This window comes from Typha angustifolia, chromosome 3 (assembly GCF_048772165.1).
Source record: "Typha angustifolia cultivar Huaian chromosome 3, ASM4877216v1, whole genome shotgun sequence".
In the NCBI taxonomy this organism is placed as follows: domain Eukaryota; kingdom Viridiplantae; phylum Streptophyta; class Magnoliopsida; order Poales; family Typhaceae; genus Typha; species Typha angustifolia.
Window position 1 is genome coordinate 6,435,114 of NC_133241.1, and position 15,828 is coordinate 6,450,941.

The 15,828-nt window shown below is 35.9% G+C and overlaps 3 protein-coding genes across 7 annotated transcripts; 1 reads left to right on the top strand and 2 right to left on the bottom strand.

Annotated features, from left to right (window-relative positions):
• Positions 1–1,057: 1,057 nt before the first annotated feature.
• LOC140778177 (uncharacterized) lies at positions 1,058–5,302 on the bottom strand. 4 transcript variants are annotated; one of them, XM_073122783.1, is made up of 5 exons: positions 5,211–5,298; positions 4,707–5,125; positions 3,138–3,450; positions 2,393–2,620; positions 1,058–1,582 (listed from the first exon to the last, which is right to left on the bottom strand). In XM_073122783.1, exons 3-5 carry the CDS (start codon positions 3,390–3,392, stop codon positions 1,412–1,414), a joined length of 654 nt encoding a protein of 217 aa, XP_072978884.1. In that variant the 5' UTR covers positions 3,393–3,450; positions 4,707–5,125; positions 5,211–5,298; the 3' UTR covers positions 1,058–1,411. The 4 variants fall into 4 exon arrangements, with proteins under 4 accessions (XP_072978884.1, XP_072978867.1, XP_072978875.1 ...); XM_073122766.1 differs by lacking the exon at positions 4,707–5,125 and having other exon boundaries at positions 5,211–5,302; XM_073122774.1 differs by lacking the exon at positions 5,211–5,298 and having other exon boundaries at positions 4,707–5,190.
• A 4,217-nt stretch (positions 5,303–9,519) lies between these two features.
• On the top strand, positions 9,520–10,839 carry LOC140780182 (endochitinase EP3). Its single transcript, XM_073125582.1, has 2 exons — positions 9,520–9,956; positions 10,229–10,839. Exons 1-2 carry the CDS (start codon positions 9,554–9,556, stop codon positions 10,639–10,641), a joined length of 816 nt encoding a protein of 271 aa, XP_072981683.1. The 5' UTR covers positions 9,520–9,553; the 3' UTR covers positions 10,642–10,839.
• A 148-nt stretch (positions 10,840–10,987) lies between these two features.
• Positions 10,988–14,184, bottom strand: LOC140780183 (protein TIC 20-II, chloroplastic). 2 transcript variants are annotated; one of them, XR_012107467.1, is made up of 2 exons: positions 13,442–14,184; positions 10,988–11,156 (listed from the first exon to the last, which is right to left on the bottom strand). XR_012107467.1 is itself a non-coding variant. In XM_073125583.1 (1 exon), the coding sequence occupies exon 1, from the start codon at positions 14,129–14,131 to the stop codon at positions 13,505–13,507; it is 627 nt and encodes a 208-aa protein (XP_072981684.1). In that variant the 5' UTR covers positions 14,132–14,184; the 3' UTR covers positions 13,265–13,504. The 2 variants fall into 2 exon arrangements, 1 of the variants encoding a protein (XP_072981684.1); XM_073125583.1 differs by lacking the exon at positions 10,988–11,156 and having other exon boundaries at positions 13,265–14,184.
• Positions 14,185–15,828: the final 1,644 nt, after the last annotated feature.

The following is a 15,828-nucleotide window of genomic DNA, read 5'->3' on the forward strand; positions in this document are numbered from 1 at the left end:
TTATTATCATCAATTTCTTTTAGGGATATTCCACTTAGACTATCTAATCTATAGGATATTTTTTGCACATACACTCTATTTTTTTTTTGTGTGTGTGTGGATATATATGAGATCCTTTAAACTATTAGAAGCCTCTCGGATCTCCCAGTATACGCGTGAGCAGATTTATGAGTTTTATACCTCTATTTTTGGAGGTAAAAAAGAAAGAGAAATGTTAATATAATCTTTTTATCCTGTACTCAGAGGGGCATTTATGTCTTTCACCTTTTACATTAACGGCCACAATAGTTTAGAGGGTCAATGAATGCTAAAAGATAGTTATGCATATATTTTCACAATAGTTCTAGGTTCAAGTAGAATTATCCTTTACTTCTATAAATTATAGTACATGTCCTTAATTTTTTATTTCTTTTAGGAAAGAAAGGAAGAGATATATTAATATACTCTTATGCAGGGGTATTTTTGTCTTTTCATATTTTTCTTTAATGGCATCAGTAGGTTGAGAGGTTTTCAATAGTATATAGTATATACACAAATTTTTTTGAATGTTTATGTGAAAGAAAATAAGGTATAGTTGGGAGTCTGAGTGGATTTTTTCTCTTTTTTTTATACTTTTATTACAAGGTTAATGTGAGTATATGATCTGATACTTTTGGTTCTGCATCTATGTATTGAGTTCATTTATGAGGACTAGGCTACGCAATGGCAAACTTTGTACATTAATACACCCCGTTTCATCTGGAGTAGTAGTGCAAATTGATTTGCAAGTATGGAGATATATTAGGTAACAGGTGTTCCTAAGGGCATGTGTAAATATATATATATATTTTGATTTCAAATAAAAGCATAACGTTTATATGCTTGAAATGGTAGAACAAATGGCGAAATTGATTCATATCAACAGTATAAGGTTCACTCAAAAGGTTCAATTAAGTGAGTATTGGGGCTTAAGAACATAGCAGATCTCCAATCACCCAAAAATAAAAAGTTGATTACATGCAGGCTGTAGCAATTGGTTTAAAAGCCTCCACTAAAAACTGCTACACAAACCCCGCTCTTGGAAGTAAAACCAAACAAATGCCTTCATTCCATCAGAATTAGCTCTGTCATCTATCAGACAGTTTCCTTGATGCATCTCCAAACAAGTTACAATAAATCAACAATTAGAACAAGAAGGTGAAAGAAACCAAGAAATCATAAAAGCCAACCTGTATGCCGGGAAACCTGAATTGTCCATGATTTACTCCAGCATGATAATGCTAATGCCTAATAGTTCGGCATGTCTTCGATCCATCAGATTATATACATATAATCCGTGAGATTTGTTACAAGGAAAGAAAGAGGAAAAACTAGAGATAAAGATTCTTGGTGTTCGTAGTACTCATAGTAAGACTCCATCAGACAAGCCAGCTTAATGCAACAATTGCTTGCTCCCGCTGATCTTCCCTGTCATACTCTCGTAGAATTCCTGCCATCTGTACATCGCTCTTTTCAGACGTGAACTACACTTAGCCCCAAGGAGATATCTGATGTAGTCTCTAGCAAGCAGTGTTAATTCTTCGCCTCTGATAATGCAGACATACTGAAACACCAGACAGTAGAGGCTGATAAATTTACTTTTAGTAAAACAATACAGAAAAGGATACATATGCATGATTATTGATCTAAACTACCATGCAAACATATAAGCTTCCATAAGTGACAATATTACAAGATTGTAAAGTGGATTTATAAGTAAGATATTCATCTGCAATAACAGAATACAGTGGATGAATATCGGACTCAACTTGGTGGAATAAAAGAATTTCTTTTATTATTTCCCAAATTCAAGATACTTATATTCCAAGACAAGCCGAAAAGTAAATTTAATATCTGATCAGATTCCGTGTTAATGATGATAAGTGTATTAAAAGTACACTTAACAAGAAACTGCGATTTTCTCCATCCCTGTCCAATTGTGAAAACATGAAAATCTAGCATTAGATAAAACAGCTCGAGTAATGTCTTCCTCCCCAATACCCTTCAAGCAATTTCATGCTTGGCCACTAGAACATATAGATCTCTGTAAACTAGCAACCTCTACAATGATGAACTATATCCCTCTGCACCTTGGCAATCGCTGTGTCGGTAAACTTTATTTGATTAATCAAGCCCACCTTGAATTATTAAATACTGAGACATGACTATAAATGTGGATGTCAAAATTAGCATTTTGATTAAAAGGATTATTCTACTGAAATATGTCTTCATTACCACCAACAACCTAGAAATACAATTAAGGCTTATCCATGGCTGTGAAGACAAACAAACAGCTGCTCAATTTTAAAATAAATCTAAAATATAGATAGACAACAAAGAACAAGGAGATGTTACAAAGGAATAGTATAATCACCAAAAATATGAAACCGATGGTTGCCAAAACAACTTGCAGTAGCTCATCCAACATTCCAGCAAAACCTGCATCTTCTGGACCAGAACCATCACCACCCCGGCGATGGTTTCTATTACCTCCATATCCACCAAATCCACGTTCTTGCATCTGCTCCCAAAACAAATCTTCTATTGACCGTTTTTGCTTCAATTCTCCCATAGCTTTGTTAAGTGATTCCCATGAAAAAGGCTACAAGAATTCAGAGCCATGTTGATTTAGCAGAATGACTATCTGTTGCAAAAAGACTCCATTTTTTACATTATGTTTACTGAATATGGAGTGATCAACATTTCCATTCTTAGTTCTGTTTTAGATCTGTAATTCAGGGGTGAGCAACATTTCCACTCTTCGTCCTGTTTTAGGATTTCATATGAAGGTTTGTATTTGATATTTTGTAAGTTTACCTGTATGAATTTTATGTACATGCACTGCACTACTGCATATATTTAGTAGCACAGAGGATTATACTGGCAGCTTAAAATACTTCAACATGATCAAATAAGAGAAATAATCCTGCAATAGTGACAGAAATTAACCTAAACAAATAGGTTGTTGCAGATCACTAGTAAATGTAATTCATATTGTGTAAGAAGATCGTCACCGGTTGAGACAAATAAGAAAAGAAAATTGTTTACTGTGAAGGGAAAAGGAAACATAAAAAGAAAGAAACAATATAAAATAGAAAAGATGACATTTCATTTATTACCTCATTTTCACTCTTTGAACACCCGTTCCCAGTAACTGCACATATTGGAGCACATCTTTTATGATAAGATGCATCATAGACCAGCTTTGGGTACACTACATGTTGCTGCAACTTGTTGCGTGCGGAAGCATAAGAATATGGGGCATGCAGGGAGGAAGACTGAGATAATGAAGAAGTTCTTCTAAGTCTCCCATTAGACCCTTTTACGACAATTTGAACACTAGGTCTGTAAATATTAGTTTGAACACAACTCATGCTTTATGTTTGTTGAGATTGGAAAATGTTAACCAGCCACTGGTGACCTTCACTCAATCTGCAAACATAGCATTCAGTAATATATTTAGCTCAAAGCATCAAGAAGAACAAGAGTCTCCTCTCTGACATTAGCCAAATCTATTTCTCAATTTAAACAGATATCTAGCATTACCAATAAATTTTTCACAGGATCTGCATCTAAAATTGGATTTGGTTGGACATTTATCCCCAGTTTAATCCCTTGACTGGTGAAAGATGATTGATAATATGCAATAAATAGAGGGATAATATGGTTTCACAATTTGGTGAAACTATTTATCCTAGAAGAAAGAACAAGAACACTTTTTGACTATTTCAAAATGACAACTTTGTCCATATGTTCTTCCTCTCAAAAAACGCAACTTGTTTGGAGAAACTCTATGGTTAAAGGGGATATAAATTACTTTATCCCCATTCCAAACATAGCCTTCGAATATAATAATAATGACTACAAAAATTCAAATACCTATGAATGAGTAATTGGGAAAAAGAACAGCATATAATATGGCTAAGGCGCATCCTTGATCCTTTAATGAAAAAGGAAAATTCCAGTCAGATGAATAATTCTTTTCATAATACCAGAAAAGTGATGCACATTTCAATCACTATGTAAGTTCACATTTGAATCAAACATGAAGACACAATCTAGATTTTAGAGAACAAAGGAAATACAATTAGTTTATTAAAGACAATGTACAACACAAATAAATTGAAGCAAGTATTGCACAGGAGATGGTCTGAAGGTCAAGGGACGCAAATTAATTATTTTCATAGCCTTCACCGGGCAAAAGAAAAGTGAAAATCCTAGGACTAACTCATTTAATCCTGACTCAGTAGAATATATAATATTGGACATTTTATCTATAAAAGCCAAAAACAAGATAAATCACACTGTAAATAAGGAAAATAAAAGGTATTTAAGCGGCTTGAATGTGCAGAATTCTTGATTGATAGGTGAATATTTGACAGGCAAATAGTGAGAAATGCTTAAGATTCTTTCCTTATCTTCTGACAAAATCCTCAGCAGCAACAAACATATCACGATAATAAACTCCATATCTTAGAACTTATAATCTCTCTAAATACTAGCAACCGAGAAACATAAGAAACATAATGCAAATTATTTCGTCTTCTTAAACAAACTTCCAAGCAGGCTAAAAGATCATGATTTTCTAATCAAAATTTGAAGATAGTAAAATCCACAACATAAGGATCACAAAGCAAAGAAAAAAAAAATCTTCCAAAAGAAATAATGCACATTCTTCAACTCCATACCGTAGGACTTATTAATCTCTCTGAACACAAGCAACCAATCTTCCAAAGAAACATAATTCAAATCCTTCATTTTACTTAAGAAAACTCTCAGCGTGCAGATAACATATCATGATCATTCTGATCGATTTCTAAATCCATCTAACTCCGCATCGTAAAACTTCTAATCATCCTATATACCAGAAACCCATGCCGGCGTCTCTCAGAGAAACACAACACCACAATAATAACAATCACAGTAACGATAATAACATAATCTCATCGTACAACACCAACTTGTCAGAATCTCCAAAAGAAAGCCACTCTAAAAGAACCCGAGCGCAGAATTCCTTTGACCAATCTACTTTCCCAACCTTTACAGGGGGGGTTATTTGCAATTGGTAATTCGTAATCCTTCTTCTCTTCGGAAAACGTAAAATTATCTGGATTAGGGAGCGGAGAAGGTCGAAATAAACGTCTCAAGATTAAAAAAATTTCGAGATCGAGATCGAGATCGAGAGAGAGTACTTGTGATTTCTTGGCGATCAAGGCACTTCGCCGGGACCTCGTAGTAGTTTCTCGAGGGTGGCAGAGGAAACGAGGGACGGGTTCGTTTGTTCTTAGGACGAGACGATGGTTACGGATCTGCGTTCGGATCCGATAACTTAAGTTGCTTAAGCCTACGGGTCCGGATCCGAATTGAATCGGATTATAAAACACGTCCTACTTTAATTTTATTATCATTAACACCATACGTAGATTATTTATTATTTGACCATTGGGTGTTAATTTTATTACCGTGTATAACTATATGTGAGTTAATTTAACTATATACATATTGCCTGAATTACCTCTTAAGTTAATTTGTCTCACTTACTCCTTTTCTTTTATGATAGTATAGAGATTGACAACTTTTTCAAGGAGTATTTTGAATATTTTTAATTTTTATTTTTGAAAATAGTGAAATATTTTGTATCTCGTTAGGTTGAATTTAGATTAATTAAAATTAATTACACGAGAGTTCTAAAATTAGTGCGGATATGATCAAGTGGAGCCGTCATATATATATAGTTGATATCCTATCGCATATTAATAATGAGCTCGGATCATGTGCCGAATTTTAATCTAAATTTAACTCTTAATATTTTTGAGATAATAAAATCTAAATAATCTACCATACTAAGTCACTAATATTTGAATATAATATTAATATTTTGAGAAATTATAAAACTCTATATGAAAAAAAAAACCCAAAAATAGAACTGAATAGAAATAAGTCAACCATTGTAAATTAAGAAATTAATTACGGGTACATTTAGATATTATGAGGTTCTATACGAAAACAATCTCAAATAATATGAGAATATTTATATAATAGAATTCTCTTTTAACTATACAATCTCACAGCAAGATTAAACTAAATAAAGTAACACTATTCGGAGTTAAATTTTAAGAATGCCATAAATTATAAGTTTTTTTTTTATATCTAGAATAAAAATATAAAAATTATCGTTCTCTAATAGCTTAAGCTTTTAGAGCGGCTAGTAATTTAACATTATATCATAATAGATGTCTTTAGTTTGAACCATGTTAGACACATCTATATTAAGAGTGTGTTTAGTTGATGGAAAGTAGAGAAAGAAAGTGATAATTATCTAAAAGTCTACTACTTTATAATGTTAAGATGAAGAATGTGGAGTAACAAGTGAGTTATTCACTTTTTTAAAAACTATCTAATATTTCTCGTTTCACTTTTTACCTCACCATTAATAACTTAATAAAGATAATTATAATAATAGTGTGTTTAGGGTTGATGAAAAGTAGTACAAAAAAAAGATAGTTCTAACTTTTTGAATATTTACCACTTTATTATAGTATTGGGACGAAGAAAGTGGAGCGAGAAGTGAGTTATTTATTTTCCTAACTAAAATCATCAAACTTCTCTTATTTTAATTTTCATGTCACCCTGAGCCGAAGAATATATTTGATTAATAAAAAGTAAAGAAAGAAAATATAATTTTTCTGAAAGTCTACCACTTTATAGTGTTAGGATAAAAAAAATAGAATGAAATGTGAGTTCTTCATTTTTCTAAAACCACATCACTTTTCTCATTTTTATTATTCATCAAACACTAATAAGTTATGATTATTTACAAGAAATAATCCATTAAAAAATTTCACGATTTTCTTTCCTCCACTCCTCATCAACCAAACATACTCTAAAACTCCCCGAACTATTAACCTCTTTTATCTTATTTTTTTAAAGTATACATCGACAGCCTATATAGAAAATCTCTCACCTAAGATAATAACAAAAAAAGAGAATATTTTACTCTTAATTTTTCTCTATTTTTTCCTTCAAAATAATGATAAAATAGCCTATCGAGAGGCCTAATATTGATTACATGACAATCGCATATTATTTTTAACCAAAAAAAAACCTAACAAATAATCAATGAAAGAGTATTTCAAAAATAATTGATAATAATTAAGGGGGGAAATTTATGAACAAAAAAAAAATGTAACAAATAATCAATAAAAGAGTATTTAAAAAATAGTTGATAATAATTAAGAAGGGTAATATATGAAAAAAAAAGGAGACAATAGTTTATATTTTATCTAGATGCCAACATGTACCACAAGCTTCATAGAACCAAAAAAAGAAGTATAAAAAATCACTAAAAAAAAGAAAAGAAAAGAAAAAAAAAAAAAAAGGACACTCCACCATAGCTTCATCACCTCCATGTCTAAGCTTTCTAGTATTGTCATATTGATCGTGGTCTAGATTGAAAAATATTTACCCGAGCAGGTGAGCATGCCTTATATAATCCATTAATTTAGTTTGAGAACCCATAGGGTGTAATTTCCAGCTAAAAAATTAGGCTTGAATTGATTAACTTTAATTTAATCCTATTTCGACTCTATTCAAACTTAAGCCTTTTTTTTCAAGTCACTTATGAGTAAATTTAAATCTATTTTAAATCAAGTTTAAATTAAGCTCGAATAAATTTGAATTGAATCAAACTTGAATTAAATCTTAGATAGCCTATGCGTTGTAAAATAAAATAAAATGTAACAAAGTTTATTCTTATTTACAATATATATAGTTATGTATTTATCTCTGTATTTAAATATAAATCGAGCAGTGTCCAATTGAACCTGATCGAGTACAATCTAAGTTTGATATTAAATTCGAGCCTGATTCAATTGATCAAACCTAGATTATTTTAATTGTTTTGATAACAGTTGTACCAAATTAGATAGTGACTCTATCTAATTGACTTATAACTTATTTACTCAAACCACAGTGGCATAAGTGGATTAAAATTGGCCTTTGAGTAATAAATTTAAAAGAACCTACTTATTAGTCAAAACTCCATTAAATGGCTTTAGGAAAATTAGTGTATGTAAATTACTGAAATACCCACGATAATGACATAAAATTTATTAATACATGGTATAAAACCAAGGAGAATTGCGCCAAATTATCCCAGTCGGAGGAGATGATTAGTTTTGTAGATAAGCGAACTTTGTCCGTGATCACACTTGAATTCGTTGCTGAAAAATATACACATAGTGTAATCCTTACTTCACGCCAGTTCTTACTATTTTAATCAGATGGCTAATGGTTGCGATGATGTGTCGTCAAAAATGATATTGATCTTTATAATAATATCACAACAATTAGAAGGTTTTTTTTTTGTTGTAAATTTTCTCCTACATTGCTCGTAGATTGTGTTAGAGATAAAGCGACGGCTCTTTGTCATAAGTCCCCCCACTTGGATATTGTGATAGAATGACTGTGTTTTGTTACAAATCCTCTACTTGAATATTATTATAACAGTAAGCATTCTAATAAAGAATATAGTATCAAACCTTATGGCATAAATAAATAAAAATACAACAAGAAGAACTGCTTTAAAATATTCATAAAAGCAAAAAATATCTAAGATTAGCTTACAGCTACGTTGTGGTTTCATAGTTATAAATACGCAGTTATGTGTATCTCCAAAAGGCTAGAGAAGAAACTCCAATCTTAGCATAAACAAATTATAAAAGAGATAATAGAGAAGAAAATCAGACGAACCCTAATACAATAGGGGCTAAAGCCCATAATGAAAATGAGGCGGGTGAGATTGAGGTTAGCGGACTAAGACAAGATGGAGGCGGACATTATAATGAGGTGGACAATGATGGCAAGTAGCGTGGAAAACACCGGGGATGAGCGAAGTGGGGATGGATGCGGACAATGAAGATAATGACAACTACAACATATAGCGAGGTGGAAGATTAGTGACCAACGGGCAAGGGGACAGCAATAAAGACGAACCCATGATGGATAATGCCCTGACTAACACCGACGATGACAAAGATATTAATGGTCTCCATTTATTTTTACGTTATGTTTTAAAAAAAATTTATTCAAGTGTATTAATGGTCATTTTGCATCTATAGTTACCTATATAACTCAATTATATGGTAACTGACCACTAAGTATTCTTTTAGGCATTTAAATAAAACGCATGGGTGAAAATGATAAATATCCATATAATAGGATGTCAATAATAATAATAATGGTAAAATATACGGTGATTTTGACAAATTTCCACTCCCTCTCCCAAAACAATATTGCTGGGTACTTTCCAAAGATGCCCCTATCGTTAATTCTATTCCGCGTTCCCACCTCTAGCCCACTGCCGACGTCATTAAGAAGTCGGCGATGTATCCATTATCCGGCGATAATTGCGTCCCAAAAGTCCAAGTCAAACCATAGACTTTATAGACGTATAGACCAACAGTTAGCTTCGATCCAATTCTATAAATACCTCTCAAAAACAGCCATTAACATATATCCAAAGATCTATACGCAAATGGCATTTCTTATCCAAATCCTCCTCTTATTCTCAACTCTAATCCTGCTCTTATCCGGCTACGCCAGTGCCCAGAACTGTGGCTGCGCACCGGACCTATGCTGCAGTAAATATGGCTACTGCGGCTCCGGCAGCGACTACTGCGGCGCCGGCTGCCAAGAGGGCCCCTGCGAGGCGGGGCCGCCGACCAACGACGTGTCGGTCGGCGACATCGCCACGCAGGAGTTCTTCGACGGGATCATCGGGCAGGCCGGCGACCAATGCGCCGGGAAGAGTTTCTATACCCGCGCCGCGTTTCTCGATGCGGTGGGGTCGTACTCCGAGTTCGGCCGGGTGGGGTCAACCGACGACTCCAAGAGGGAGATCGCCGCCTTTTTCGCACATGTTACGCACGAAACCGGACGTAAGTATGGAATATCTGGCCCACAGAATCCACTGGTTACGATTTGTTTTATTCCAACTAGAGAATTTATAATGATCCAACCCATGCCAATCAACCAACACAGTAGAAATTATTTAAATATGGACTGGTATGATGATATAGAAGATCCAAAAGCTGAATCCTCTTCTGGTATTCCTCAGAGAAAGCATGAAGTTTTTCCTTCTCTCTACTTTATAAATTTAATACTCATATAATTTGCTATACTTTCTTTCCTGTGCCATATATATGTCTAGATTTTTGTTACATTGAGGAGATTGATGGAGCATCAAAGGACTACTGTGACGAGTCAAATACTCAATATCCATGCGTCCCGGGGAAGGGATACTACGGCCGTGGGCCGATACAAATATCGTGGAACTTTAACTACGGGCCGGCCGGCGAGAGCATCGGCTTCGACGGCCTGAATTCACCTGAGACCGTTGCGAACGACGTCACAGTGTCTTTCAAGTCCGCCCTGTGGTACTGGATGAACAATGTGCATTCGCTCATCACTTCCGGACAAGGGTTCGGGGCGACGATCCGGGCGATAAACGGAGCCCTAGAGTGCGACGGCAAGAATCCGACGACGGTGAATGCGCGCGTCGGATACTACAAGGATTACTGCAGCCAGTTTGGAGTGGATCCGGGAGACAACCTGACATGCTAGGTGAGAAGGAGGGGAATAATAAGATGTGCACAAGACTAGGCTACTGGGAAAAAAGATCATAATGCATGTCTAAATATTTGTATCGAATAAGCCATTTGTACTTCGAATGTATCAGATAAACACTCAGATTGAAGGACAGGAATTGGATCTAACATAAACTTTACTAGGCAATAAAACCATTTTAGCCTTGTTACAAAAGCATAATGTCATAATGTTTCTAGATATTGATCAAAATAATTCATGCTTGGTATAAATAACATTGTATATGTATATGCTGGAGAATAAACGATATCAATTTACTCTCTAGCTCTACTATATGTATCTCTACATTGACTAGTGCCCTGGACCTTTAGGGCTCATCCCTGATGTTAAGCTCAACACCAATGACCTTGCCTTAGCATACACACTCTGGTACTTGAAGTAGCTCACTCCAGAGATCTTAACTATCTTATCCCTCCTCGCATCCTCGACGCCCTTCCGATCCAAATACGCCGGTGTTTGCCTGGCCGCATCGACTTCGAACATGACAGCAGATATTGTGGCTATAATGAGCAGGAACAACAAGAGAACTCTTGCCTTTTGGCAATGCATATTGAAGTGCTACCAGCAATCAGAACTCAGTTTTAAGCTTAAGATTAGGGTTCTGGAAGTGCTCAGATATGGGAGAGTTGGCATACTTATAGGGAGAGGGGGCTGCCTTAGAATTCTCTATTTTTCCCTCGTGTGACTTAAGTGCGTGCATGAGAGAAAGTTGACTTAGAGTAGTGTTGGAGTGGTTATACTCATTTACTCATTTATCACATGAAAGTTAATTAGCAGGATGTTTCCTAGTACATCCAAAAGCTCCACTTTTTTCTCTTTGTCTACTTTAGTATGTAGTCTGTAATATTATATAATTTTTCCATGAATTTAAAGTGGGAAGAAAAGAAGAAAAAGAGCAAAGGGATGGCCTAATTTGCTTGGTTAATAGGCTTCAATGGTGGTCAGGCTCCTTCTAGGTAACATCCTGAGTCCAAAGTTTGGACTCCCAATAAGCACTAAGCTCAAGAGGTCACTAATGACGCCTAGGAAAAATGCTTTCAAACTTTGAATGGAGCTTTATGCACATTGGCAAAATTTATTTACAGAAAGATGTTAACAAAGTCATAACATAGTTGTACTCCTCATCAGCAGAGTTAGAATTCCCTATGAGTTCATGTAATGTCAGCTGACTTGATTCAAACAAATTTAATAGCTAACTTGAGAAAGAAAGACAGATTTATAACAGATTGCTGAATGAGTTTGGTTGAGAAATAAGAGATATTGAACTTGAATGCCAACCTCCAAATGCAACCTATTGAAACGAATACTGATATATTCTGAAACAATAAAATCAAACAGTGTTCGAGACAACCCAAATCATATTCCACACTTGTTCATTTCTAATTCAAATCAGCTGAAATCTTTTGACTAAAATTGACAGAATCCTTTTGTGCTGGTGAATCCAAACAAACTGGCAGATCGTGTAGAGATATATTCAGGTAACACAGTAATCTGTGATGCAAAGTATTACTACTTGGTCATGAAACACAAAACCATACAAGGAGATGAATATACCGGTGTAGAGGAAACTGAGGAAAAATGACATACATATAGTATCTAAATTAGAGCAACGTACTTGTTTTCTGTTAGTGTGAAACATTAGAAAAAGCTAGTTGGTACCAAATGTTTTGTTGAACTCAGAATTGAGATCCCAAAAACACTACCACTTGAGAAGTTTTAGCAATTTATTCTTATAAACACGGATGAAACATTAGTTTCATTTTTGTAAAATAATTTATACACTTTGTTCTTACTAGACACAAATTACATAATTAATTGCTTAATTACTAGTGAGAACAACTACTCCCCATTTTTTCCAAGTGCACTGCTGTAGAAACGACTAACGGAGAAACATATTTTTTTCAGCTTTCGTAAAGAGATACGAATCTTATCTAGTTTCCTTATCCTAAGAGGCATTTTAAAGAAAGCTTACACCAATAGTAGCTTCACAATCTGCTAAGAGGAATCTAGAAAACATTAGGATGGAATGTGAATCAAATCTATTAACACAATTGCAGAGAAAAGCAGACCCTACATGGAGGATCAAAAACATCATTGAGGATTGTAGAATTTTGGCATTATACTTTGGCAACATTACCTTCCATCATATCTATGGAGAGGAAAATAAGTCAGAATATTAGGCAGGGAACATGGCTAGGGAACTAAGGGAATGGAATTTGACACTTTTTGTCATTGAGTGAATGACATATTTACCTCAAAATTTTTACCTTTTGTTGCATTTTGTCCTCACAGATACATACAACACCATAGTTATGTAGTTAAGCTGCTATCAGCTCTCGCTCTTTAAGGGAAAAAAAGCTTAACAAAACATGACCTCATAAAACATCCAAACCAAACAGCAGCTTCTCTTGGCATTCATAGATTTAGAAGAAAACATCTCATTTTAACTGGAACAAGACCAATAACCTTACTTGCTCATCATGACAACAGTTCCCTGCTTCAACAAACTATGAATGCCTAAGCCTTTGAAGGCTAAAGATTACTAATTTTTAGTTATAGCTCTCAAAAACAACAGAGAATATGAGCAGCAAATTTCTTAAGCATGGCTTCTCAATTAGTCAAAAGAAATCTGAGCTAACATTTCACTGATCCATGATTCTAAAACAAAAGAGAAAACACAGTAACAAACTACCATGTCTTGAAAAAAGAAAGAAGGAAAACAAACAGAAACAAAACAAAGATGTAGGTACTTACATACCATCAAAAACTCCATTAAGATTTCAAATTTGCCACCTTTTTACCACCGAACATCCGAGCCCACTCAGAGCTGACGATCGGCGGCCGTCGCGACGATCGGCAAGTACGGCGTCCTCCCGAGAACGCAGCTCACAACGCTGTAAACGAAACAAACCGCCGCGAAGACGAACACCACGTCGTATCCAATCTCCAAAACCTTAAATCCTAACCCCCTCGCGGGGACTCCGAAGACCCTTTGCAGGAGGACGGGGAGGGCGAGGAGCACATCGAGCACGACGGCCTGCATGGAGTTGAAGCGCACGAACCTCCCAAACGCCGGGTTGCGTACGACGCCGAGGTAGAGGGCGAAGAAGGCGACGAATCCTGCGTAGGGCAGCGTGCGGTAGGCGGCGACCAGGGGGAGGAGGGGGCCGACGGCTGCGGCGGCGATAGGAACGCGGGCGAAAAGGAAGCGGCCGTAGTGGAGGGAGTTAAGGAAGGGCAGAGAGTAGGCGAGCACGGAAATCAAGCGGTCGGTCGCCGGAACGGCGGCCGAGGCGGATATGGTGGGGCGGCGGGAGGAGATCCTGGCCGTGGTTTGGCTGCGGAGTGGGAACTGAACGGTGGACGACGGGGTAGAGAGGAGGAGGTGGGGTTTGGGTGCGGGTTTAGGGAGGAGAGGGGTGAAGCGGAGGAGAGACAGGGTCGCCATTTTGGGGGCTTTCGGCTGTTCCGATTGAGGATGGGACTTGGGACGGGAGGGGATGAGGGGGTGTCGGTTTTGGGCTCCGTGCGTGTATCCGAATCGTATCGGATACGTATCCGGTTCGGATACAGCCACTATACGTATCGGATATGTTTTATCGGAGTTTATCCCATTTAAAAATAAAGGAATTTTCTAAAATACAATAACAAGTGGAAGCCTGTAGGGGTGAAAATGGGTAGGGTTAAGTTCGACCCGACCCGCTACCCGATTAGGATCGCATAGGATCAGATATAAATAAAAAGATCCTATCCGATGTGGATACGTGTATAATTAATTTTGTCGGATTCGGATTCAAATTCAGATATTGAAAATCCTTTAACTGCAGAATATAAATAACTAAATTAACTAGCAACCTGACTACTCGACCCGCTAATAGCTTAACATAAACCTCGCTAATTATACCATCTCTTTCGATCTTTACTCTATCCACTCGCCTACTCCTTTGGCCAAAGCTACTATTTGATTGTAAGTTAATTATATGATTCTGATTTATTTTTTATTGGTTGAAAGTAATTGTAAGTTTACATCCTTCTGTATTAATCTATTGTCTATTAGACTGTGTTTTGCAACTTGTGTTGATATATATATTTTTTTTCACGTTAATCTGAACTTTTGTCTAGGCTTTGTATTTGAATTTGTGTTAATTTAATTTTCTTGAAGTTAATATATTATGAACCGACCTGATCCAATTCGAAATCATTTTGGACTCGATTAGGCTCGTAACTTTCAAAGGGATATGCGAACAATCCAACTGACAGATCTTCTTGAATTTTGTATATATTGTTGTTCTTGGAAAGAGCTTCCCAACGAATCCAAGTTTGCTGGGTTTGAACGGTTAGATCTCGAGATATTGATCAAATAGTGACCAAATATCAAATAAACCCTAGCTTGTTAGTCCTCCGATGGTTAGATAAGTGCTAGATTAATTCTTTGGTGTGAAAAGGGAGAAGTTGTTGTAGAAGAATGCAATTAGGAGTTAGAGGAGGCTGATGAAAGGCTTGGGGGGTGGAAGAAGGGAGGTGAGAGAGGGTGCCAAATGGCTAGAGATAGTTGAGAAGGAGATAAAGACCAAAGCTAATATCAATTATTAGATCCACTCCAATTAGGGTTTCTTTCACATATTTATATAGGCTCACCCTAGGGACCCATCAACTAAGTTAAAAAAAACCCCTATCAAACCAATAACTTTCGTTGCGGTGCACAATTGATCACGTTCAAACGCGAAATTTCAGTTTTCTGTCAATGCAAATGTATGCAGGCATTCGAACGGCCCGATTCCATTCGAACGCACAATTTACTTTTTCTGTTTTTGCGAACGTGTGTAGGCATCCGTATACCCGTTCGAACGCATCTCGACGTTCAAACATGTCTCAACAAAAATCCTTTTATTGCTTCTAACAAAACTTAACTAAATAAATATGCTCATCCTAATGAACCCAATATCACGAGTGGAGTCAATATGGAAGGAGTCGTATCATATATGAATGAAATGATAGTATGTTGAAGTCAATTGAAGTTTGAGAAGTTAGAAGTAGAATCTGTTTGTATAAAGATTTATTATTTCTTGTGCGGTGTTAATAATGTTATATTATATAAAACATGTTATTTTCTTTTGATTATTAATGATGCATTTTATGTTATGC